The 27,128-nt window shown below is 33.9% G+C and overlaps 2 protein-coding genes across 2 annotated transcripts; one reads left to right on the top strand and one right to left on the bottom strand.

The window, feature by feature from the left end:
- The first annotated feature begins 11,566 nt into the window (after positions 1-11,566).
- On the top strand, positions 11,567-17,123 carry LOC113395293 (uncharacterized). The gene is made up of 6 exons (XM_026632862.2): positions 11,567-11,919; positions 12,128-12,438; positions 14,072-14,195; positions 15,249-15,357; positions 15,870-16,058; positions 16,325-17,123. Exons 1-6 carry the CDS (start codon positions 11,704-11,706, stop codon positions 16,438-16,440), a joined length of 1,065 nt encoding a protein of 354 aa, XP_026488647.1. The 5' UTR covers positions 11,567-11,703; the 3' UTR covers positions 16,441-17,123.
- Positions 17,124-18,975: 1,852 nt separating this feature from the next.
- On the bottom strand, positions 18,976-27,112 carry LOC113395291 (adhesion G protein-coupled receptor A3). Its single transcript, XM_026632860.2, has 9 exons — positions 26,633-27,112; positions 26,372-26,437; positions 26,065-26,280; positions 24,579-25,456; positions 24,331-24,479; positions 23,894-24,073; positions 23,515-23,743; positions 23,303-23,434; positions 18,976-23,188 (listed from the first exon to the last, which is right to left on the bottom strand). The coding sequence occupies exons 1-9, from the start codon at positions 26,866-26,868 to the stop codon at positions 20,364-20,366; spliced, it is 4,911 nt and encodes a 1,636-aa protein (XP_026488645.2). The 5' UTR covers positions 26,869-27,112; the 3' UTR covers positions 18,976-20,363.
- Positions 27,113-27,128: the final 16 nt, after the last annotated feature.

Below are 27,128 nucleotides of genomic sequence, written 5' to 3'. Positions count from 1 at the left end.
ACTGCGACAGCTAATTGTAATGAAATTTATGCCCCCCTCCCCGTGCCTCTGGTGTTTGAGAGAGGCTTACATGTGTTTTAGGTGACTAGATTTTGATTTTCATGTAAATTGTGACTATGGTATATGTACATATAAAAAATCACTTTGTATGGCATTAATATCTAGTTCAAAATGAAAATGTTGTAAAAGAAAATAGTATTTAGGTAAATTTAATTTATAATAAAAATTTAATTTAATTATTAAATATTACTGGAAATATTAAAAAAATCTGCTGGATACCTAACTATTTAATTAAAATTACATATATCAGGTTTGTTAAAAAAACATCTTTACATCGTACACATTACACTACTAATCTCTATGAATACTATATTCAGCTGTTAAAGAGATCTGAAACAAAAGAGAATTAATCGATGTATGTTTTTTTAAATATCATAATTGTTATTAATATATTTAAACGAACAATATACGTTAAGATTATTTCATTCTAAGAAATTAAATCGAACAAAATCACGCTTAGTGAATATAAAAGTATTAACTATTTATTAATAAATAATCGTAATTGTATCGACAATTTTTTATTCAATGACAATGTATGAAATGTATTTTATATATGTACTCTACCGTCGTTTCGGAAAGCAGCCTCCAGCGAGAAGAAACGGTAAGAAACTCGCAAAGTTGCTCTTTTAAATAAACAGATATAGAACGATGTTATTATTCATAATAAATAATTAATCAGTCCTGGGTTAGAACCCGAGCCTAAATCCAGGAGTCTTTACCCAAAAAGTATTATTATAATGAATAATATCTACGATTAATTTTGACTATATATATAAGATTCGCATTAAAAACAAACGCAGGCATTTTTATAATGAGATTTTTTTTTCTTTAAAATGTGTTATTTATATAAATTGATTATTAAGAAATATATATATATTTTCCACAGTATCTCCCAAGTCAGCCTTTATCGAAACTGTATGTAACCCAAATCGAAAATAAAGTTAGACAACGAACGAGTCTTATTATTTTATTAGTTCACGCGCGATTTAATCACGATTGTTGGTTTTGGTAAGTTAATAAGCGGGAACGGGTTGAAGCCCCCGCGAAAATTTGACGCGGGCCTAAGAGGCACACTGCATACAAAGGGTTAACTGTCACGTCTATTGTTAATGTCTACTCGAATTAAAAGGCCTACGGCATTCTCTGACATAATATGGTATTTTGATGGAATAATAAATATATTCCATAGAAATGGTGTAAACTTCTGATATTACCTATTATTTTATATATAATTTTATTACCAAATTATTAATTATATCGTTTCTTTCGTTGGATCAGAAATAATGACTCTATTATTTCTAGAGATTTATTTTACTATACATAATATGATATAAAGGCTTTTGTCTCGTAATAATACCACCCAACTCAAAAGTAAGATTAAAATATTTAGGAAAGCGTATAACCTTTACCGGAAATTACTTAGTCTAAGCCAAATATTAGACGACAAAAAAATCCTTATCGTAGACATTTTGAATACTCAAAAGCCATCTCGGGGAGATCGTAACAAAAGATACAGTTCAATAGGGGTGTCGTCAGTCCTTTTTTAATACAAACCAACAATTTATCCATGCATTAAGATAATTTTTTTCTAGGGTATTTTGAGCTCTACGCTAGTTGGATAAGGGTTTGAATTTTTTTCTCAGTTTTCAATGTGATTTTGTTGCAAGTAATTTAAGGGAGAGGGGGGCGTTATCGACCGTTGTGTGTTCATCTATTTACTAATGACTTCCGGCGTCAGGTGCGCCATGTCCTTTCTACGTTTTTTGTTGATTTGTTTAAGGTTGATGAAAAATGTTCGCGATTGTTACGTTATTTTAAATACTGCTTTTAACGAATGGTTACATATAAATATATATGATGTTATGTAATGTATTATTCGCATATATACATTTATAACTGTAAATATTTTCATTATAATACAATATATAAAATATAAGTGTCAAAATTTCTGACTGCCTTTTATTTAGACATTATTTATATAAATTTTCTACAACACAACTATTGCATACCTTAAACGCGCATATAATTTAGATTAAGTGAGTATATAAAATTAAAAAAGACAAGAAAATTATCGATAAATAAAAAAAACTGTCAACATAAAAACATTTTGCATATTTTATCTGTAGGTACATAACACAGGATCTATGTCACAGCACATAAAACATACATATACCATCTAACACTAACAACAATTGAATCCAATCGTATCAATTACAGATCCCCACACAACAAATATATATCCTAATTCTTCACATAAAGAGTTTATTTTCCCCTGTACCGTGATGGAAGAACTAGGGGTATCGGTTACAAAAGTCGTTTAAACTGTAGAGGGATTTTCAACGTTAGCGTATAATATTAGAGTGTATTTTAGATTGTATTATTTTGAGAAGAAATGTGGTGTCAGTTACAGGATTGGCTGGAAGCGACCCCGCCCCGGTATTACCTACATACACCCACGTGAATAAGGCTATTGTCGTTAGTAAATATTAAACTAAACCTAAACAATATTTACGTTATGTAAGATCGTACTGGTCAGGTAATTTTTCTTAAATACTTAATATTTTAATAATAAACTTATTTTTGAACCTATATTATATTCCCATAACAGAAGTAGTAAAGACAATCAAACCTTAGACTTATTTACCTATTACTTATGATGAAATCATATTTTTTTTTATTTAAAATAAATCCAATTTAATTTTAAATCCACAGTTCCGAACGACTTTGCTGACGTTCGAAATGACAATATTTCGCAAACACCATAGAATATTTAGATCACGATCAGTGATGTCCGATCAAGTTAAGCAAAACTTTATTTATTATCTTTACCGCCAATAGAATCGGCTGTATCTAAAAAAACTAAAACGCAACTTTTTAGTTTCTCACGGATAAACGTAGAAAAGACAGTTCAATAATTCTAGAAGATTCAATAAAATATTCCTTGGCCCTGTAGTTATATACAAGGATATAGTAAGCGTCATTCAATAGTGAAATTTATTTGTAAGAGTAAACAATTACAAGAAAATCCAATAATAAAATGTGAAGCGGAACACGGATTGAGAATCATTGGCATAGAATTTATTTACACATAGATAAAGGTTTAGCATTTTATATAGAACTCAATTATTTTTCTTAAAAATACCTAATTCTTAATATCCGTACTGTGACTTTCAATTATTGTATCCAGCATTTTTTTATTAGTATTTATTTTAAAATGATAAAATATTCAAAGAGATTTTTATAACTATAGTAATGTAATAATATTAAACTAAAATGAATCGCTTATTATATTACTCCAAAATGAATATTATCATAACGCGAACTTAAAAAAATATAGAGTCATGTTAATAGTAAAATATTATACAATAGTCCATCTCTTAACAAACAATTTTACCCGAGTACCCCAATTAAATATTCAATGCGTCATCTCGACGCAATCAAACGGTCCAGTTGTAAAAACACACAGCATCCGTTTGCTTTGACAGCGTCCCCTGAATGTAGACTAAAAAGAATACAGATAATAAAAGACGTACGTGACCACAGACAATGGAATATTGTCCAAGCAGTAACGTCATACTACTGACCATTTCGAACATCTGACATCATTATAAATACGAAAGAGATGATTACAGCGAGTTTAATATAGACATCTCTTTTTATTTATTTCGTATATTAACTACATATAGTTAAAGCTTAATTATAAAACTGACCATTCAATAATTTTAAGATTAAAATTCAAACTGGGTAATTTGGTGTCAATTGTATTCCTTTAAAAGTGTATGCTTAACTCGTCACGTATTATCATCTGTATAATTAAATTATATTATAATACAATTAGCATTGGTTACGGCGAGTAAGGCGGGGTCTACATTATGTGACATTATCATAAGGAATAATAGCACAAGTACTACAAATATGAAGTACTTAAATAAACCTAACTAGTTGAGATTGACATCTTTTATCACATATTTCTTATTACGATACAGACAACATAATTTGCAGTTGGAACTAAAAATGTAAATTTTTTATCTTCATTATTCTAGTTTCAATAGAGTTAGTTAATATGACGGATTTAGGGATCTTGAAGACTCGAAGTAAACTATCGTATATCGTATACTTTTTATAAAGCAAACATACCTTTTTGCACATATAATTACTTTATCAGAAGTTTTAGTTCGCAACCAAGAGCCGTTACCTTGTAATTATGAGAACAGTTTTGTTCTTTATAATAGAGTAGACATTACCACTTTTTTCCTTCAAATAATATTTATAAACTCCACTTTAACTTTAATAAGTTATACTTATAACAGTAAGTTCAATTTTTGGTGATGTTCAAGGTTTTTAATTTTATAAGTTTTCAATGCGTATGGGATTGTTTTTCATTTGTTTATTTATTCGTTAAAAAATATCATATTTAAAACGTGGGCGATTTATATTTGTTCAATGATAAGGGTAAACTCGGATATATATTTTCTATAACAAACATTTTATGTAATGAGTTATACACAGTCTATTTTTTCCAATAAGTCTATATCTTCATCCGTAAAACAACGTTATGTATACATGCCGAATTAATCCCGCAAAAAGTCTCGGCTCCTATTATTATCTAATTGGTAAGTTACAACAGAATATCAAATAGTGCTAATAATTGTAATCGTATCCCAAAGTAATACCAATAACAACATAATAATCACTATTAAACCGATCGAGTTATCAACACCGCAAAACAACAAAAATAAGTAATTAAAATTATATAAATATTAAAAAAAAAGAACATTGCAGTAGAAAATAAACTTATTATTAATTTTACCTTAAAGTTTTTAACATAGATTAGGTATAGTCCTTATAGTAAACAATTACAACAGCATCCATTAAATTTCATAGAGGTAGGTAGATTGCTTGTACACAAATAATTACTGCACAAGCAACATAAAAATGAGTACATAAGTTTAGCGCACCGAGACACTCGGGTGCCTACTCGACTCGGTATAATTGTCTGCAGTTTTGAGCTTAACGAAGCCACTCTTGAGACGGGCACCTGCCCGTCATCGTGCATCTGCTTCATATTGTCACAAGATGTTTACTTATTACGAATTTTGACGAGAATCTCTTTTATAATGAATAATTTAATGTACTCTTCAAAATATTCTATGTTTTTTATTTGTTATTGATAGCTAATATTGTAATTGCGATACTTTATACGGTAGGATTTTTTTTACTTAACGGACTGTACATAATTAAGCTATGACGTAAAATATGCAAAGGAATAATTTACATACATATATATTTACTTATTTAATATAATAAATATTATATTGAAATAACGCCAGATGTTTGACACTGGTAACAACTAGAAGGTACCTCATGTATCTATATAATTTGACGTTCTAAAAAAAATAAACTGAAGCTAACTAATAATTTATAGAGGTATATTTTTTAATTCCTTAACGAGTCTAGCTCTACATTTGTTGTTATTTGATAATATGGCTGAGAAATCCAGTTATTCTAGAAATGGATTATTTCTATGGTAATATTTTGAATTTATAAAAGATCTGTTAAACGAAGTACCTACCTAAAACAAAATTATATGACTAATTAAAAATATAATCTTTAAGTATTTCTCAATCATTGCTAAAATTCAAAAGCATAATTAACAATCCAATTTAATTAGATATATTCTGATACAATATTCGTAATGATAAAAATGGAGCGAATTAATTGCCGGACGAAGTGAAGTTGGTCCGTACTCACTTCATTACTGACTCGCAAATTGACTTCGTTACGGTTCCGAACGGACGAGCGTAACTACCGAAATGTGCTCATATTTTCCGGGTATTTTTTATGTTCAGTAGTTATAAGACAAAAAAACTAAAACGCATAATTTACTTTGCTCACCACATGCTCTATAGTCTATGTCGTTTTGGAATTGTGATAAATATTAAACTAAGTTTATTTCATCTAAATATTTTTTTTGTATTATATTATAAACTGTACGAATAAATATGATTTTGAATTAACTTATTTACAAAGTACTGTACTGTAAAAAAAAGATGTGGAATAAATACAGCCAAGAGCTATAATTCTAAAACATTTTTTTTCATTGTTAGCTTTTAATGTAACTTAATAATGTGACTCAATAACAATCACATGCAATGCACCCTAAAATTGAACAAAATGGCGTCGTATCAACCGCCATAATTGTTATAGACAACATTTTTTTTGCATTGCCAAAGGCACAAAGTTCAAAATCCTACAAAAAGGTTTTTGTAATTTATTACAATTTCATTTTCACATAATAGCGTCGTCACAAAAGAAGTACATAGAAGCTGGGTGTAAAATAACATTTTAAATGAATCTTTTCGTAGGGGCGCGATAATAGGTATTGCGAGCTCTCGCTACGCGTGACGCACCCTCTCGGTTGAAATCAAAATTTTGGTTTTGACATCGGAGGAAATTGGACGCTCTTTATAGATATTATAAGTAAAATACAATATAAAACAAAAGAATAAAATGTATATGAAAATTAAAACTATATATAGTTATGAAAATATTATAGTTTACTTACTCAATATTAATCAATCAAAATAAGGTTGATATTTTTTTTATTAAGTTATTTATTAAATAACATTATATTAAAAATTCCCAATTATTTAGTTTCATTAAATAGACACACAAGTTACACACTTTTATATTATTTTTATTTATTTTATAAATTTCTCCTACTACTGAGCAGACTCATATTTAAAAGACAGTATGGAGCTTATCCCATTACGCTGTACCATGGCTTTTAGTTGAATCATACATGGAATTTCTTCGTAAACAATGTTCTTCTTAAACGCCAAACATGAATGTGCGCAACTGTAAACATCAATAATACTGAAAGAAAATGAATTAAACATTTACATTTTTTTTACGATTACCAATCATCGGTAGAAATTTAAATATTCTGAGTCCTTTGAGCCATTGGCTAAAATAAAATATGTTGATGCAACAATTTAACTAGATAATAGATAAAGACGAAATGAAGAAAAAACTCAACGCAACAAAATCGGAAACTAACAGTAAGTATAACTATAGCATGGAGAAACTTTTATTTGAAAATGTTCCATATAAAATACCTTTTAACTTAAATAAGCTATAAACCGTCATGCAAAATGAAAGTTAATAAAGTACGCTCATAAAAGTCCTCTTCGCTCCATAGTACAGCACCCGACGAGGGTACGAGCACAAACGAAGTTACACAGTCAAGTAGGTAACGAGTGGCCTCTATTGTGCCCTACGTGTAATGCAGTCGTAACGTAACGTGGTTACCGGTCGCCGGGACGCATGCTAATGCCACGTCCGAAAAAAAAGTAAAAAGTCAACTGTCCAGAGCGCTCCGTCAGTAAACTGAGTTGGTGGATTTTCTCTTTTTTGAATATGCTCAGATTCATGTGGCGGAATTTTACGGTGTAAAATTTATGTGCTACTTCTTTTTTTATCATTTTATTTAAAACAACGAAATATAAAAGGAGTCTAAATTTAAATGTAATGTCGCTAAATATTCATAAGTATATTCTTACATGTATATTTTATTCAAATAGAAAAAAAAGCTTCGAAAAAACACAACACGATATTGGTTTAATGCAATTTTATCACGTTCAACAGATAATACAACAAAGTCGATTATTGAATTAACAAATAGAGATCAAATAAAATTTGTACCATGCGACCGGGCAAGTTTCGCGTTACAAAATAGACGGCAACGCGACACCGCATACCTGGCGCATTATATCGAATAATTTGATAAATATCTCCATTACGGTTTGAAATTCAAAGCTTTTATGAGATTAACGAACGCTTTCAAATATAATTTTGTGAGACGCGTCAAAAGCGGCAAGGCGTTGAATTCAGATGTGGGTTTTGCGGTGTTACAACCGACGTTTATATAATTTAGATATAATGCCTCTTTTAGTTATTGATTCTTCGTGTTCTTTAGCCATGGCCGGCTGAAAAAAAATAAGAATTGACTCCTTTTTTCTTTTTCGTGCGGAATAAGCCCGACTTTAAATATATTCGTTAAACGAAAATTAAAGCATTCGAACGAACGAAATACAGTCATAATAGTAACTTAAAAAGAATCATCTTTCAATCACCCAGCACAGAGTCCCCGCACGTGATTATTAATCATCTCACGAAAGCCGATGGGGCGTGGACTGTCGTGTCCGTGTCGCCCCGTCGCGCCATTTACATGACAATCGCATCCCTCGGGCTTATGTACTCCTGGTAGATATCGCTAGCTTTACATTGCATATGCGACATTTTGAATATTTTGTCCATGATTTTCAATTTATTAAGATCGGTTTGATTGTTGTAACTACATATGTATATTTAAATGTCGCAAATTGAAATAAATGCACATTAATAAGTAATTGTAAACGGTAAGTGGTCACCACTTCCCAAGATATTGGCGCCATAAGAAATTTTAGTCATTACTTACATCTCCAATACGCCGCCAACCTTGGGAATTAAGTTATTATGTGCCTTGTTACTTGTACTTGTACTAGTTTCACTGGCTCACTCAAGCTTCAATCCCTTTAAACCGGAACACAATAAAGTATTGTTGCTTGGCGGTAGAATATATGATGAGTGGGTGGTACCAACCCAGACGGGCTACTACCACCAAGTAAATATAGAGGTATAATTTTTAAATGGCTTACTGTTTGAAAGATCCAACACTATTCATCAACAGATATCAAAAATAAAATGCTTTACTCAGATTTAAAACAACTACGATTTTTTTTTATTTTGATACAAAATCATATATATACTCCATACTTAATTTATGATGAATGTATTGAAACGGAAATCAATAACAACTATTACGTTATATATTTTTTAATATTCATCTTTTATATATTTTACAAATATTTTTTTTTTTTTCCAACTCTGTTATTTGAGGATATTAAATTCCTCTCCCTGCATAATCGGATATGACGTCACTAATAGTTACAGGCGGGCTTGCCGGACAGTTCCAGCACTAACTGTCGTGGCATTGCTTTGACTTGGCTTGGCTTGGCTTAGAATATACCGTGGCATTACAGTATTTTATAAATAAAATACAGTGTAACAAGACTTAAAAAAAAATATTATACCGTATACGTTTGATTATACATCAATGTATAATGAATACTACATTTACGTTGCTCTTATATTATACGATGTTTATTCAATTTTCATTGTAAGATACGAGATCTACATCAGTAAGTTGAAAACCGATTACATCCTACCTTTTATCTACGAGGGAGCGTGAATAGAAATGTCTAGTGATGCTGAGGCACGTTCCAACTCTCTGAAAACACTTGGTACAAGTAAGATTTGATAAAGATCTGTATCGAAGTGTAACTATAATATATTATTGTGTAGGTACTCTTTTCTTTCGCGAGAACGTTGCATATTGAGCAAAATAAATTTGATTATCGCCTGAGATTTTCTTACTAATATTATAAAGTGAATTTGTTTTATGTTTGTGATTTAACGGACGATGTGATAGACACTTCATAGGATAAATTGAACGAAAAGCTAAAACTTACTTAGAATCTGAATTCTACCGACAAGAACCATCATGAAAGAGTTGTTATATCACTTTTGCTTAATATAATATATACATTAATTACTTTTATAAAGTAATCTATACTAATAACTACTTACTATTTTTAACGGTAATATAATAGATAATACTTAGGTTGCCAGTCTGACTATCTGCTTGGATTCGCAAAAGAAGTAAACATGTACCTACCTAGGAGACAGAATTGTTTAAGTATCTAATCTTTATATAAATAATCATAAAAAATAGTGATCACGATCACATTTGTATTACAGTTGCCTTAAAAAAGGCTTTTGATATCTGTCGTTACATTAAAATAAGTATTTGGTAATTTAATTTCTTTCAATTTATACCGTTACTAAAACCAAATTGTTTTACTCCAAAAATATGATCTTCAGCTTGATCCATTTGGTACTCAAGGTTGTTAGGGTCCTTTTTCCATCCTTAATATCAAAACCATTATGAATGTAAAATTATCAGAGTACCTACTTGATATTACACGTAATTCCCGCGTTTTTACTTCGCTCATTCCCTACATGACATCGTTTTGCCAACCCAAAGTGATCTTGAATTACTTAATGAATTAATTGATCACAATAAAAAATATGTGAGTAGAGGATAAGAATTCACAAAGAACATCGAAATTTACAAAATCCAACTCATTAATTAATAAAATATACTTTCGATATTAATTTTTAACAGATGTACTACTAAGCACAATCATGATATATGTAAGTTAAAACTAGTTAAAAAAAAGTTAAAAATCCATAAAAAATAATCATAGTGTGATTGCACGTTTGTATGTACGTATATGCTTATATTAAAACGTTTTAGTTATGTAATTGTATTATATGTTTCTAAACTAACAATAATAATTTATTGTTAATTATATTTTAAATATCAAAATTGTTTTACGTGAACAACGCATAAGTTATAATAAGAATACTGTTACCTGAAAATATAATCAATAGCTTTGATTTTTGTTGGTAAAAGAACGAGTTAGAACGATATCAATATTTTAAAAAAATAACATCGTAAAAGTAAGGTTTAAAAATAATCACAAGTTTATTAAGTCTCTCCGATCGTATAGGATTGATGTTTCACTTTATGATAATCAGAGTACGGTTAATGGTACTATACTTATGATGTCTTATGGTGGGGACATCATAAGTATATTAAGAGTGCTCAGGTACTTGATAGCTAGTGTTGCTTGGAAATACATAAATATAAATCTGTATGTGTTGATTTATAATTTCCTTTTCTTTTGGATCTATGAATATTAATTCCGAATGAGTTACTTATTGCTTGCTTAAAAAAATATTACAGTTACAGACTTAACAACAATACTAAACTCTTATAATATATTAAATCGCATATTAATGTTACGAAACGACTTAATTTATAATAAACAAGTGGCGCCATCTAGAATCTGCAACAGTAATCACCCATAAAATATGTATGTGCATTGTGAATTCCATTGGATACAAAGCACTTCGTCATTCACAAGGCAATTTTTCAACAGTGGAATATTCTTATTGCTTTTACATTACCGTAGGCGTTTGACCGAACAACTGAGCAGATTTAAACTTTAGTGACTGGACACTCGTTAGCCCATCGTTAGCCACCGTGACTTGCCCTTTCAACGTTTGTCATTATGGTCTTACGCCTTGAGTGCCCTGCCTCGCAACCTTAATTTGTTTTCATATCCTTGAGAGTAGACATATTTTATTAAGATAAAACATTTATTTTTAATATTTTGAATTGCATTGTTATTATGTCGTGATCAGGTTTGAGTATGCTGCATATATAATACTCGGCGTATTAGTATTACTATATGATTTTAATTATTACTACTGAAATATATTTGAACACATCCTAGCCTATCTAAAATATTGACATTGACAGTTCCACTTCCACTCTTCAAACTTCATAATCTTACCGACATCCGTTTTATTCGAATCAACTCTGATAACTACAGATAAGAATGGGTCGTAAACTATAGATCGTGTACACTGAAAGGCTAAAGAGTGTTTTTATTTAAAAAATATATATATTAAATGGGTGTTAAAAGGAAGCAAGTGTTACATGTAGTGTCTGGGTGGGAATCTGTGGAATTAATATTAAAATGTGTTTTTGTGGGTTTGTGGCAAATGATACAACTTTCAGTTCAAAGGTTATGGAAAGGGTACAGGAGGAAATTATCCAAGAACTCTCCACCTGTCGAACTAACCGTAGACTCATCTATTGGTATACACTGCTACATTAAAATTATGGTATGTTTCAAGATTGCTTATTATTTTTTAATTTAAATGTATTTTTAAAATAAATAATATATTATTAAGTTTCTTCATATGTAGGTAAGCTTAAAAAACATACATTGTTAATTTACATCATCTTTTGGGAAGATTATTTTAATTAATAAGATTATAAAAGTATTATAGCTATTAATGTAAATAAATAATTATTTTATTTTTATTTCAGGGTGTAAAATATCATTATGTTGAAACTGGCCCAAAAAACGGTCAAATAGTACTCATTCTTGGCGATGCACCTGACAATGGAGACCTTTGGGTTCCAAGCTGGTCATCAGTAGTCAGGCGTTTAGCTGAACTTGGTCATCATGTCATAACCCTAGACCTTAGGGGTAATGGAGCTAGTGAACCAGGGGATAGGATTGACTTGTCTCCACCACGGGCTGTTGAAGAGTTGAAATCTTTATTGATAGCCCTTGGTGTGTCAGAAAGCGATCCTGCAGTGGTCATCGGCTTTGGAATTGGAGGTATGCTCACTTGGTAAGTTCATTGACACTATTAATTATCTGTGTTTATACCTGAAACAGTCAATTTAGTATTCTTCATTATGTTTTTCTGATAATTAATTATCATCATAAATATATTTTTTTTTATAAATTGAGTCATCAAGTTTCTATTGAGGGTCATGTATCATGTCAAACTGAGTCATCCAAAACATTAATTATTTATAAACTACATGTGAAAAACACTCATTAATTTATTTAATTGATATTACTAAATCAGTAGTTCATTGACCCTGGTCTTATATCGGTAATTGATATTAAAAAATATAGTAGTCTTATCAATTAGTAATTCAAAGTTCTCAGATCACATACCGATCATGTGATAAACCTTATGTATGTCACATAGATATAATTAAGATATTGTATCTACAGTGTAAGAGATATTCGAATATATCCATAAAATAATGACACAATAAATATGTACACAACAAATTATTAGTGAATATTTTGAGTGAGAATTTGTGGGCCTCCACTACCTCTATTGTCTTGTCTTGTCTAGCCTATGTTGCTCTTCGCTTTTTATTTTTTATTCTCAAATTAAAAGACTCATGAGACAGGTAGGCCTTCCACACTCTCGCGCACGAACAGTATACAAACATGGACGCGCACGTTCAGCACGTTCATATTATTCAGTCATCATAACACTGTCCTGTCTGTAACGATTTATGTTCCACTTGCGTGAAATTAACAAACTAAACATATCTCAAACGGAACCAGTTATTGTGAGGATAAATTAAAACGTCAAATCACCTGCCGACTTACGCATAATGACTGGCATTGTATGTAGAATATCTGTATAAAATCGTATGTGAAATGCATGAATTGCGGAGAGGTAGTTTCTTGGTCCGCAAGATAACGTGTTGGCGATGCTCCGCAGAGGATCGGCGTGGAGGACCGCGACCTCCTGAAAACCCTCATGATCCAGAAGGAGAGGGTGGTGAGGGAATGGGAAGGGCCAATCTTGCTAGATGAAGACGATGAAGGCGTCGTCTAGGCCCTCCCAACGTCCGTCTGCTTAAAAAATAGGCACCTCACCCTAATGCCGTGGACATTTAAGATAGAGTCCTTACAAGTCTCGTTTCAGACGGCCCCAATTAGGATAGCTCATAGTGCCGTATGCACTAGCTAGGAATAAGGAGGGGTGAGGGAGGGGAGTAAGATCACCTTCGCCTCCTGATGGGAGCTCAAGTGGTCAACCACAAGCAGAGCACAGCATGGAAGGGGCCGCAGATGCGTTATGTAAATAAGATTGCAGTCAGTAGAAAATATGAGAATGATATTACTTTAAAATAGTTTTTTTGATTTTATAATGGCAACACGTAATGTAATCGTTGTAACCCTCAGAACAAACAAATTCCTACGAGCTTACAACATTTTATAACCGTCAGAGAAGAGACGTAAATTCATGAAATGTTTACTTTGTAGTGTCTACTGTAGTGTGCTGTATTAAAGTTTTTGTAAGACATCGAGTAACTACTACTTAAAGTCTAAAAACTGAAAAAAAAATGAAGTCAAACCTCATTTCCTCATAAATATATGTAAATGAAGAAAATATGAATGCTATTGTCTTGGTCGTATTTAGATAAATATTATAAAATATTTGTTGGAAGGTATCTGGTTCATTGCGAAGGATCCTTGGTGAGCAAATTCGCGGTGATCGCAGCACCGCATCCGAATCTCTACTGGCAACACCCACCTGCAGCGTTTTGCCATCGATCTTTACATTTTATTCAGGTAAATATGTACGTTATAACTATTGTTAATTTACTGTTTGTATGTACATCTCTATTGATCGGCATATTTTTTTCCGACAGTCATATTTCAGCCAATTGACTCAAAATCACAATGAATCACCTAAACCTTCCTCAAACGTCACATCGTCCGTTAGTGAAAACCGTATATAAAATCCGTTTAGTCGTTTTTGAGTTTATCGCATACAGACGCAACGGAAGGAATTTATTTTATATTATGTTGTGCTAAGATTACAGACAATACGTCCATAAATACTAGAACTATTTATAAATAGAATATCTTACCTAGTTAAATACCTTATACTCAAGAGGAGACCATTGCCTAACAGTGGGCCATTTACAGGCAGTTTTACTACGCTATCAATGTACTGAACCAACCACAGGATCCAAGTTAATTAGTTATATATCCCGTATGTGTCTCTACTCTGTACCTAAGTAACTTACCTAACAAAACTTTTAAAGCACCTATATTGGTCTGCAGAAAGCCCAGGTGGTACATACATTAGCAGCCTATAAATTTCCCACTGCTGGGCCAAGGCCTCCTCCCCCTTTGAGGAGAAATTTTGGAGCATATTTCACCACGCTGCTCCAATGCGGGTTTGTGGAATACACATGTGGCAGAATTTCGTTGAAATTAGACACATGCAGGTTTCCTCACGATGTTTTCCTTCACCGCCGAGCACGAGATGAATTATAAACACAAATTAAGCACATGAACATTCAGTATTCAGTAACCCGAAAACATCGGTTAAAATGCACGCGTTCTACCCACTGGGCCATCTCGGCTCAGGTAAGGCTCCGAAAATAATGACTTGCCGTTCATATATTTATGTTGAACTCAATAGTAATAGCGAAAACAAATGAATGTATAAAACAATTGGACGAGATTTCCAGGATTCGAGGTATGTTAAGGATAATTATAAATCCTTATGTGAAATATGCATTAGCATTTTTAAAACCGTTTTACAGCTTACAACTTGCTCGAAACCGTAATACTAAATATATTTCCATGACTTCAATTATATTGGTATTACAGTGGCCATATTTCCCGGAAAAGTGGCTAGCTGAAGGCGCCATGCAGGAAGGTAGCCAGTGGGCCAGCTCTCGTGCAAGGGACTGGAGCGGCGCCCTGAACTACGTCAGAAGTACGTAATATATTAATATTCTATACGATCATTGTCAGTATTTGTAGTTACAAGATCAAAATCAATATAGTTTTTACTACATTTTTATCACTCGTTTCTTTGAATTGGTCCATTGACTGTTCTGTTGGATGTTCCCCAGTTTATTTATTTATCGAATAGTGACCAAGGTTGACATTTGATTTCGATCTTTCGAGACCACGTTACTAGAATCTATACCGAGTCTAGCGATGATCTTGACCCGCCAGGTTCCATCACGAAATCAGATTTCATAGAAATGTTATCCATATGTGCAAATCCTTATTACAATTTTTTTTTAAGTCTGTCGAAGACTTTTTGAATCCATTTCGACTACAGATTTTAGTCTGTGACTTCCCAAAGTTTTCCCTCTTCTAAGTTTCGGTCCCAAGCCCATCGAGCGGCCGGTGGCGCGTTCTGGCTCGAGGGAGAGATCCCCTCGAAGAGAAGGGTCTCCGGTAGAGCCGGCGGTGCGAGACGTGCGCGATGTGTCGCAGGCGCGGCGTGGTACCGCATCGCGGGCGAGCACCGCGTGGCGGCGCGCGGGCTGCTGGCGGGCGCGCGGGACAGCGCGGCGCAGCTCGTGGCGAGCGCGCAGTTCTGCGCGCACCCCGCGCTGCGCCTGCTGGCCGAGCCCGGCCCCGGGGACAAGGACTTGCCCGCTCTGATGCTCGACTTCCTCGTGGGTGGGTCCGACCGAAATATGTATATACTATATAACAGGTGGCGGACGATAGGCCAGGTGGATAGATAGATTCTTTACTATATCTAGAGTGAGATACCCACTGTGGGGGTTTGGCGGTTCAACTTTTCAATCTTTTGAATAATTATGTTATTTAATTATAAAAATGAATATTTTATGTAGATTTCAATCAAAAATTGGATATGTTAAAAATTTGAATTGAATTTGATTGTCATAAAAATAATATATACATCTACATCTTATCTTCAGGTAAACAGAAACCGACAGAGGAAGTTTCCAAGGGGTTAATGGGCAGAGTGCTAGGGGCGGTTGCCGACCGGGGACGGGAACTCACAGCCCGCTTAGCGTTACCAGCGAACGCGTGACATACGAATTTAGTCTCCAAGAATCTTGGAGTTATTTATATAGCAAAAATGTGTTTAAAATTGTAATGGCATCTATTTTTGTTATAGCTAAGATTAATATTTTTTAAATTTAAATATATGGCAATTTAATTTTATTTAAGATGTAGAATAATATTGTAAATAAAAAATGTAGATTTTATTGCATTAGAGTTCAAATGGATTGCTATTTGTCAATAACATTCATATATACACGCATATATAAAGTGCTCAGAACTCGTAAACATATTTAATCGATTTCCCTGCATTTATTAGTTTGCGATCACGTGACATGTCTTAACGACTGATAAAAGGTCACAGAGGACGTGAAATGCATTGATAAAAATATTGTTTAAAACGAGATCAATAACTGTTCAAGTAAATATTGTTCAGGAGAATCATTTAATGTTATTTAAGTGAATATTTCATGAAGTTATTATAAATTCTGTGGTTTGGTGCTAAAAGAATAAAACACATCTTTGAGTAAAATGTAAAACACAATCTTGTCATTTTCCAAATCATAATAAAAAATGTGAATACATTGTTATATAATATATTGTTACAACTATCAAATACTGTTAAATGTTTTTATTATGATTAGGAAAATTAAAGGTTATTAATATTTTTAGCACCAGAACACAGAATTATGATATTTTAAAGTTAAGTCGTCTTAAGTATGAGGCGGTTACTTGTTTTTTTTTTTTTTACAAAATCGATTAACTGTTAGAACTCTTTATATAAAAAGAAATGTGCCAGACATATTACTGTTTACTCTATAATGTAACCATAAATTTTAAAAAGAAAACCATTGTCTATGGATCAGGCTTGAAATGTTATGATGTTGCATTAGAAACACACTTTTTTAGTTCCTAACAAATTATAGAAAAATCAAGACTATAAATAATTTTGTTCATCTTAATCAATTATATATTCATCCATATTTAGTTTGTCTTTTAAAGAGTCATTAATGTTTTAAAATATTTCGAAAAATTACAATAAATATTGCAACTATTTAGGTATATTCTTATTTATATTAAAAAAATTAAAATATTATTACTAAACTATATTTTTAAATTAGTCAGATTATATTGCCTACACTTAATTATTTTGTTTATGGAATTGTTTGAAAATGTTATTGTTCAAATACGTTTTTATCTATTTAGTGGTAATTATCAGAATCAAAGACTTGTTTAGTGTTAAGGCCAAAGAATTTTCTATATTATTAAAAAAATAAAACCACATAAAGTGCAAATGCCCTTTTATTACGCAATATGCCCACAAAAAGCTAACCGTTTATAAATTTTCACTATTCATATAATATTCACAGTATATGTTAAAAACCACATCTACAATAAATTGTACGCTCGATGCACTGTAGTAACAATCACATTGCGACAAATTTACCATAAATAAGGGAGGAATTTTATCAAAGGCCAAAGGACGTTAAAACCAGTCGAAAAAACTAACACCATATTTTAAGAACGTGTTCGTTATTTAAACATTTATTGTAATACTATTTAATAATAAAAGTTAAAAAAATGTTTATTTTGATTTAAATAAATCAGATAAAACTTGATTTTCTCAAAAGCAGTCTGAAAAATACAGAACCTATGTACGTCTCTTTATTACCCTCAAAAGATGAATTGAAATAAATATTTATGGTGATTTAACATGCGCATCTTTCTATGGACCTTCTTTATTAAACGAATCAGTTCAAACCTTACTCTTACAACTGGATTTTAAGCCAAAGTATTTGGTTACCACCACAAAGGAAATCTAAAAAACAAACATTTTTTTAAAGTATTTAACAAAGTATTCTTAAATGTTTTTTTTTACATCCTACTAACACAATAGATCGTGTTCAATGCTAAGATGATGGTTCATTTATTATTTTTTATTGAAAAGAGAAAATTTACTTGATACATTTTCATATCTGTCGCAATGAGAATGCTCCTTAAAAGAATTTTATATCACATTAGCTCTTATTTTAACATTTTCTAGTATAAAACAAAATACAAAGAATGATGCTATAAGTACATAAAGTGGGTATGACATAGACATCGTATTTTTTTCTTCTTTCATTGTGAATCTGTCAAGATACATGGACATTCGTGTAGCAGACGAGCTGCGGGCCAAATAATCAAAGCGCTGGTAGCTATACCATTTTAGGGGTTACTTCTCTTTTTGCTCCATTCTCAATGATTAAACCGAGTGACCAATCGCATAACAGAAGTGGAAACGTTAATTTTTAAGATAATGCAACTACTATTAAAAAAAATTTGACAGACAAGATTTATTGAATGTTAACTCTATCCGCACTTGTCTCTTTCTTATGTCCACACAAAAGAAAAGAGATGTGCGGACAAAATATTTTTAAACTTCCAAATCAATGAAAAGATGTACAACATAACACTGTAAACGTAAAAAGACCTTTGTAGAAATTAAATACCAATATAAAGATTTTTACAAACGACCTTTTTACTTAAAGCAAAGATAATTGGCAACAATCCTACGATTACCGGTGACTCTTAATAATAAAAATATCGTCTATGACATAACATTTTATATACTGCAACAATATTTTACACACTGTACACTTTGAAGAGTAAACTTTGCTGTCACCGCAAACAAATCTATAGTCATCATGTATAAAAGACTTTTAAACAGTATAGATTAAAAATATATACAAACATCAATGAGGCACACGTCGCACTACTTTCGATTCAATCGAAAAAAATATTTCGAAAACAAAGAAATACTTTTCATACAAAGTCGTCGGAGTTGTAAAAACATGATCCTAATGTCAATCAAGCAGAACTAAAACGATGAACTTCTACCGAAAACTGACTACAATAACATGTAGCTACAGAAGCGAGCCAAATGATTGGACTAGACTTTAGGCGGGCTTTAGGCGAATTCACTCGAATCCAATATAAGCACTCAAAATATCGAGTTTATTAAAAAACATGAATACAACATTCCGTTAAATATTTTGGCACGTCACGTCGTCCTTATCAAAATTTTCATATCGACTACCATTCATCGAGCCTACCACTGAATAACCCACAAAGAATTTTACTTTTCACAATAAATTTTGTCAAAAATTTTCTTTAACTAAATATTACTTAAAAATACAGTCATTATAGTTTTAATAAAAATGTAAATATAAAAAAAAACATTACACATATTTACAATAGAAAATGTTAGAGATCAATATGTACTACAATATTGCTTAGTTTACTCCATTACTTATTAAAATAAAGTTATCTAAACAAGTTTCCTTCAATTTTCTACAAATTTGGAATCATTTGTTTATTTTATAGTCAATTGTTGCAGAGTCTATCGGTTTCTTGGAGCTAGCTCATCTCTAGCCATCGTTTCGAGTTAAAGTAGAAGTTTGCAATGTGTTCACAATAATAATAAATGCTGTTGGCAATGCAGTGCCAGTCTTACTTCTCAGATGTTTTGCTTGAATATATATTTTGTAATAAGTAATCTAGTGTAGTTTACACACGAGTCTGCTGCTTCATTGATGACCGCAATACTGACAGTAATGTTTTTTATCTTCTGTATCATAATTTAACTAACTAAACGTTTTTTTGATTATTCAGAGTAAGCCGTGTCAAAGCCGTGAGTCAGCTCCATTTACAAAAAATATATATATATATAAAATAAATAACTATACGGATAAATTACAACTTAGTACTAGAATTATACAACCTAAAATTAATGGCACAAATTTCGCCTTGATATTAATTAACTAAAGTACAAAATAGCAGTATTCGAAAAGAGAATATTTATGTATCTTCTTATATAATTATTACAAACCGTCATAAACGATAATAGTATCTAAAAGAAGAATATATACACGAATATTCAACGAACATAAACTTCAAACGATGAATGTTTTAGACCGTCGTTTCCCCTTTTCCTTCAATTTCGGAGATCGCTTCACTAACACAACTGTCACTGTCCGGTTTGAGAGTGACGTCACTGTTCACGGTCACGTCGAGGTGCTCTATACGCGGCGTCCTATCTTTGTCCCTACTCGTTATCTGAGTGTAGAGTTCGTCCAGCTCACTCGAAAACGATATGGGACTACTGTCACGATTCACTTCGGGACAACTCAATGCAGGTGTTGGCACATACTTCCCTAATTTAGCATTATCCTTAATAGTTTTACGCCATCCCGGGTCGTAATTAACATACTGACTCTCTAGAGTCGAAACGTCCTCATTGCTGAAGCTGATTTCATTTGGGCACATAGACGATGGCGATGGAGCGTACAGCCCGTGGCTCCGTATACTAACTTCGGACATTTGATAGTTTGGACAATAGATGTCGCTTTCGTTTTCGAAACCTTGTTCACTCGCATTCGTGCTACAAGTTTCGAAGTCGTATGTCGTCTTTGCCATAAAGAACGCATCCTTATCATCGTCCATTTTCTCTTTAGAACCTTCAATGACCATATCGGGGTTTTCGAGTAGGTGATCGATCTCCGTCAATCCAGCTTCTAAATTATGCGGGGTGCTGGACCGGTTGACGTCGTCGCTGTTCATGGTACATTCTTCCGATATATCCTGTAAAGATTTATCTATCTGATCTCTATTTTCATAGACCTTGCTGGGTTGTAAGTAGTCAATATATTGACCGAAGCTCTCCGTGTCCGTTATTTCGTTCGTGGAACATAAAGCACTATGGGTATCTTGAAAAGACGTAATTTCCGAATGTGTGTTTAGCGTTTGGTCAGAACACGTATGCGGCATCGCAATCTCGGACGCAGAACTGTATTCCAAACTACATTGTTGCGATATCGTCCTCATCTCAGGATGCTCGCTGGCGTGACTCTGCAGACATTCTTCTGAAACACTATTTCTTTGACCGTTTAAATTTTTCTGAACATTAGCTTTAACAATTTGATGTTGTGGAACTTGAGTTTCTGGGACGTTCGTGTAAATGTTTATTATTTGCCCTCTGCCATGTTTAGGATCCTCGTTTTTGTTCCAAGATTTCCGATCAGTTGAGTAGCTTTTGAAATTGTCCTTCGAATCGTCTTCTAGCAGATTTGGATTTACGGTACTACGGAGTTCCTTGATTCCATTGTTCGATCTTTCAACGTGTTGATTTGTGTTGTTGACTTTATTGCCAGCGTTAATGAAACTAGCCAAACCATTATAAGCTTCCTTACTGGGAAGTGGTAGCGAGATGTGGGAATCGTCGTCACAATCTCGTCTCAGCGGCAGTTCTAGGCAATTTCTCTTCATGTTCTGTCTTTGTTTCTTAAAGAATTTCTTCGCTACATTCATTTGATTCGGATTGTAAAACACTTCCGGCCCTACTGTTCCCGATTCCGGGTATGTCATCATGGAGTTATTCGATCTGTACTGCTGCCTGTGTAACACGACTAGATTTATGTTAGGGGGTTTGCCGTTAGTATTTTTAACATCTTTGGACAACGTTTGCCCGTTTAATTCTGCTCCGGCTTTAAAAGTTCCGCTGTTATTCGTTTTTGTGTTAGTTCGATTTGAACTTCGACTTCCTGACCGCGATCTGTTATCGTTCGGTATGTGTTGTGGCGAAGTTGTAGATGTTTGATTACCCGGTAGATTTTGTTGATTCGAATCGAAGACGCTTCTGTTCCTACAGCATTGCTTACTGGATTGTAAGTAGCAGTGCATCAGTGACCACTGCGCTCGTACATCACTTCTGGCGATCCCATAAAAGAATAATATAAATGTTCCCAGGACAGTAGAACAGACCGCATAAATTATACTGCAAATATCTTCTTGGTAAGGAAGGTAGGCCGGCAGAGGTCTGTACACCGCTATCGCCCCACAAGTCCAAACGGACATATATAAGCACAGCACAATAACCTGAGCCCTCAGCTGAATGATCGGCGTATGTTCGATATCATCTATTTCCGAATCGACTACTGACTTTATACTTCGTCTTTCGGCACCCTCGTTAGCTTGGTTCGGCTCCCACATTTCTAAGTCCACATTTTCGGTGGCTTGGGTTCCTTCCGATAACTGTACGTTCATATTTCTTATCGTACACCGAATCAAAAGAAATAGAATTAGCAGAAATATTAACAATATACCGCCCGGTATGAATAAAGCGCTCAAAGCCGGCGCCGTACTCAGGAAACATTGGGAATAACCGGCATAGTCCTTCAAATTTACAGCTCCTGAAATTCCACATACGATGAGAGCTATGCCCCAACCAACCAGATATAATCCTAAAATCGGTTTCTGAATCGGCACATCCGGTGGAATTTCATCCTCGGGCGTCCTTACTGGATCGTGTGTCTTTGTCACCCATTTGTACATGTTGCTAGCCGACACACACATCCACAACAGGCAAGAGAGGGACAGGTAATGTATTAAAAGTCCCAAGATTTGGCACAATTTGACGTCTTCGGTCTGGTATATACCCAGAGTGTACATGAAGCAGAGCAAGCCGATCGCTATCCAGGTGTTGATCAGGGCGTGTTTCGTCTTCTTGGCCATTTGTATGGCCGGGTAGCACATGACGTAGGTGAGCGTGGCGCAACTCACGCAACCGATGAGGATGAGACTCCCGACGTACACCGCCGGGTGGGACACCTTGAACCTCGCCCCGTCGGTTCGGGCTCCGTATATACCGGTTTCGACGTTCTGCAGGAGGCCGACGTAGGCCAGTCTCGTGCAAGTGATGATTATCATTTCGGAAACTACGTGTGACACTTTGCAGTCTGAAATAAGTTTTAAACAATTATTTAGACGTAAGTTGTAAAAGTTGGACAAAAATGAAAACGGACGTTATAAGAGTCATCAAAGTAATCCGATCACGAACGGCTCCCACGTACCCGAGCTGTTGTCGGCCCAGCGGCGCGCGCGCGGGTCCCAGGCGGCGGCGCGCCCGTCCGCCCCGCCCGCCGCCCGCGCGCGCACCGTCGCTATGACGGGCTCCAGCAGCTCGCCTTGCAGGGACACGTTCACTGGGTAACAAAACGTTTACGTCATTTCTTATCGACGATCAGACGATGTCGTACTTCGTCGCAGACGGTCAGCTACTGACTCAGTTGAAACCCGATGACGGGCGACGTGATTTCCATGTTCATGTCCTCCCGCTTGGTGCTCCTTCCGTAGTAGTCCTTCGACCGGTGTCCGGGGGAGTGCCCGTCCTCCATCTCGGGCAGCAGCGGGAACATCGAGGCGTCCTCGTACATGGCTATCACGAGATCGTGAGTCTTGGTGTGCAGAAGCGTTCCGCAATCCGTCGTGCTGTAGAGGAGGGACTGCGGGATCTGAAATCGATGAACGCGATCTCTTAAACAGATTCATAAATTTTTATTTTTAAGTTTAAATAGCAAATTTTATATAGTTGCACGATTTATTGATCGGTTATGAAAAGAATCAAAGCGTAGAAAACAGCGCAAGAGATCATCGTAGCGCACCTGCACGCTGGCGTGTATGAGCGCGTCGGAGGCGCGCGAGAGGGCGCTGCGGTGCGCGACGGTGCGGTTGGTGGTGGAGCAGTGCAGGCGCGCCGGGCCGCCTCGCCGCGCGCTGTACCACACGCACGTCACGCCGCTGAACCCCTCGCCCACCGGGAAGCGCTCCACCGCTAAGTTCGCCTGGAATACCGAGTCCCTCTCTTGACCAGAACTTAACATGGATCGATACAGTAGAACTACAGGGTGCTCACCCTGGCTGGACAAAAACTCATCTCTAGTTGTAGACAAGAATTTGCTGTTTTTCTGTCGTAATTATAGAATAATACATTGGTAATTTAACCAAAAAGATTCTGTCCGCAAGTGACAATCACAGTTTGTTGAAATAATGTATCATTTTTACATTAAACAGAATAACCATATAATAATAATAAACAAACCTTATGTCCCTGTACATTGCTGGTAAAAGCTGATATCTCTTCTGCCGCTTTAACCATATCTGTACATGAGCCGTACTGTGTCTCTGCTTGTGACATGACTGAAGTGGAAATATTCATAACCGAACTTATCACATCTAAGAGTGTGGAGCCTGAAATTAATGTTATAAGCTTATTAATAATACATTTTCTCTACAAAAACGACAACATACATAAAAAAACATTATAATAATATTTTATATTACACATACCTAAGTCCCTCTCCTCAGATATATACTGCATGTAGTTTCTGATCGCTTGGGCGATAAACATAACATCATCAGGATCTAAAATCTCTACCAAAGGGTATGTCTTCTCTTGGATCAACATCGCTAATCGCTCTGTAGCATTCAGTGCGGAATACTGCACAAGACTGACATTCAATAATGCGAATTGCTGTAGCAATTTCGTTATATTACTAATGTATGAACATTCCGAGGTGTTAGCGGGACCCCAACTTGAATTTTCATTACAAGTTCTATAAGCAACCCCGTCACCATTGCGACAAGGGATAGTAGCTGTATGATTCAACAATAACTGAGGCCAGGAGTACAACCCTTTATTGTTTATTGTATAATTAGTCAGACAATACTGTGTTTGATTCGACAACACAAGAACTTGGACTGTATAATTGTGTCGTATGTGGTTTTGGTCATTGTACATACACGTCCAATTACCGGTGTGATGATTTGTAATGTTTGGAAAGTATATAGTTGTTTCTGCTAAGCCTTCCTCTTGCATATCAGTACTCGTTACATTTAAGTCACATATTTCTAACATCGGATGTATCCATTTCAGTTCATACTTTGCTATGACAGATGCAAATGGGGCATTACAGGTTAAAACTAAGGTATCGCCTTCAAATACTACTTGGTCATGATTTGGCTTCACTATCAGAGTATTAGATGGCAGCACACTTCCACAGACAGATAGGTCAAGAAATATTTTTAATTTCCTAACTGTTTTATTGACCATGTTATCAGGAAATGCACATTTAGGGTTACCAACTAGTTTTACACTCGTATTTCTGGACCAGTCTCCTACCCAAAGTAGTTCACAGTCACATATTAAGGGATTATCTGTTATGTCTCTGAAAAAATAATTAAAAATATATAAATATGATTGGTCATTTCAGTAGAAGTTATAGAATATAATGATAAAAAAAATTGACAGTAGAAAGTATAATTAAAACTGTTACTTCAAATAAAAGATAGTCATAGATTTATTTGAGGCAATAAGACAAATGTTTCGATTGTTCTTCGATTTAGTTAATTTTAAACAGTTTCTTTTGTAAAAAGTGAAATAAATTGATATGTGTATAATCTATCTAACATTATGAAAAGTAAATTATCTTTATAAAGATATTATTCCTTGAAATTATGTTTTTAATTTATTACATTAAAATTAAATTTGTATATAATTAAAATGTTAGAATTATTTTATAGAAATAATAAAATTTATGCTACTACTACTATGTGAAGCACAGTAGGAAATTAAAGCCATTATTGTGATGAGTTTTAAAAACACTTGAGTATATTATAAAATATTTACAAATATATTATTACTGGGTTTGAATTTAAATGGTGAGTGACATAGTTATAAGTGCATGGAATTTAAAATCTCCGGTCCCTGGTCAATGTTTTATATATTGTTAATGTATCTTTAAATTCATTAGTAAAATAATAAGAAAATACTTACATTTGTTTCAACCCAACGAGATAATCAAATGTTCCCATACTCAGAACTGAGATATGGTTTTGTGATAAAATGAGTCTTTCTAGATTTACAAGCCCTTTAAAAATTTCCTTATAAACATTACTGATCTGATTATATGAGAGATCTAGTCGTTGTAGTGATGTCATATTATAGAATGCATCCGATTCTATCAATGATATTTGGTTTCTACTAAGGTCTCTGTAAAAATATTAAGGGTTATATTCATCAATAATAAAATGTATAAAATAATCAACAAATAAATTGATTACATGTTATTAGAGATACTTACAGCTTTTGTAAGTTGGGCAGATGAAGATCTCTCGATAATGTTGAAATGGCATTTCCTGATAGATTCCTAAAAAAAAAAGTTTGTGTTTACATTGTAGAAATAATACATATCACTTAAAAATTTGTTTACTATTTATTTATGTATTAATTGTAACGTATTCTGTTTTTGTTTACACTAACTGATAGATGCCACCTGTTCTTGCGAATGTTTGTTGGTTTAGAACCATACCATTGATTGTAATTAAAACAAATGATGACTTACAAGCTTACAACAACTGTCGAGAGTTTGCTTAGATCTATTTCTTTGAGTTCAGTGATTTGTGCAGGGCTCCCGCCACATTTTAACTTCAATAATTCTCCGGGCTGCGGGTCCAAAGTGACACCATCGCTCGATCTGTTTCCTTTACACGAACAGAGCGACGGACAGAAGCCTAGCGACCCCTTCACGAGCAGGAATAGTACGATTATCGAGAAAAGCTTCATTTTGCCCCTTTTCATATAAAATCGATGGCACAAAGCCAAATCCGAAAAATAATCACATCTTAATAAATTCCTCACTACGTCAATGTTACAATTAATTAATCACAAACACCGGTCACTGTATTAATTACTTATAGTAAAAAAAACTGTATACGGTTCATCTCGGTTTTGGCACTGGTTTAATTATTGGTAAATAGAAAAATAAACAATAATACGATGAAATACAAGCACTGATCCGACATCATTAGAAATGACTGATTGGGTGAACGGTGATTGAG

Source organism: Vanessa tameamea, chromosome 11 (genome assembly GCF_037043105.1).
Source record: "Vanessa tameamea isolate UH-Manoa-2023 chromosome 11, ilVanTame1 primary haplotype, whole genome shotgun sequence".
NCBI lineage: Eukaryota > Metazoa > Arthropoda > Insecta > Lepidoptera > Nymphalidae > Vanessa > Vanessa tameamea.
Note: the sequence above shows the minus strand (reverse complement) of the source record. Positions and strands in the feature narration are given on the sequence as shown.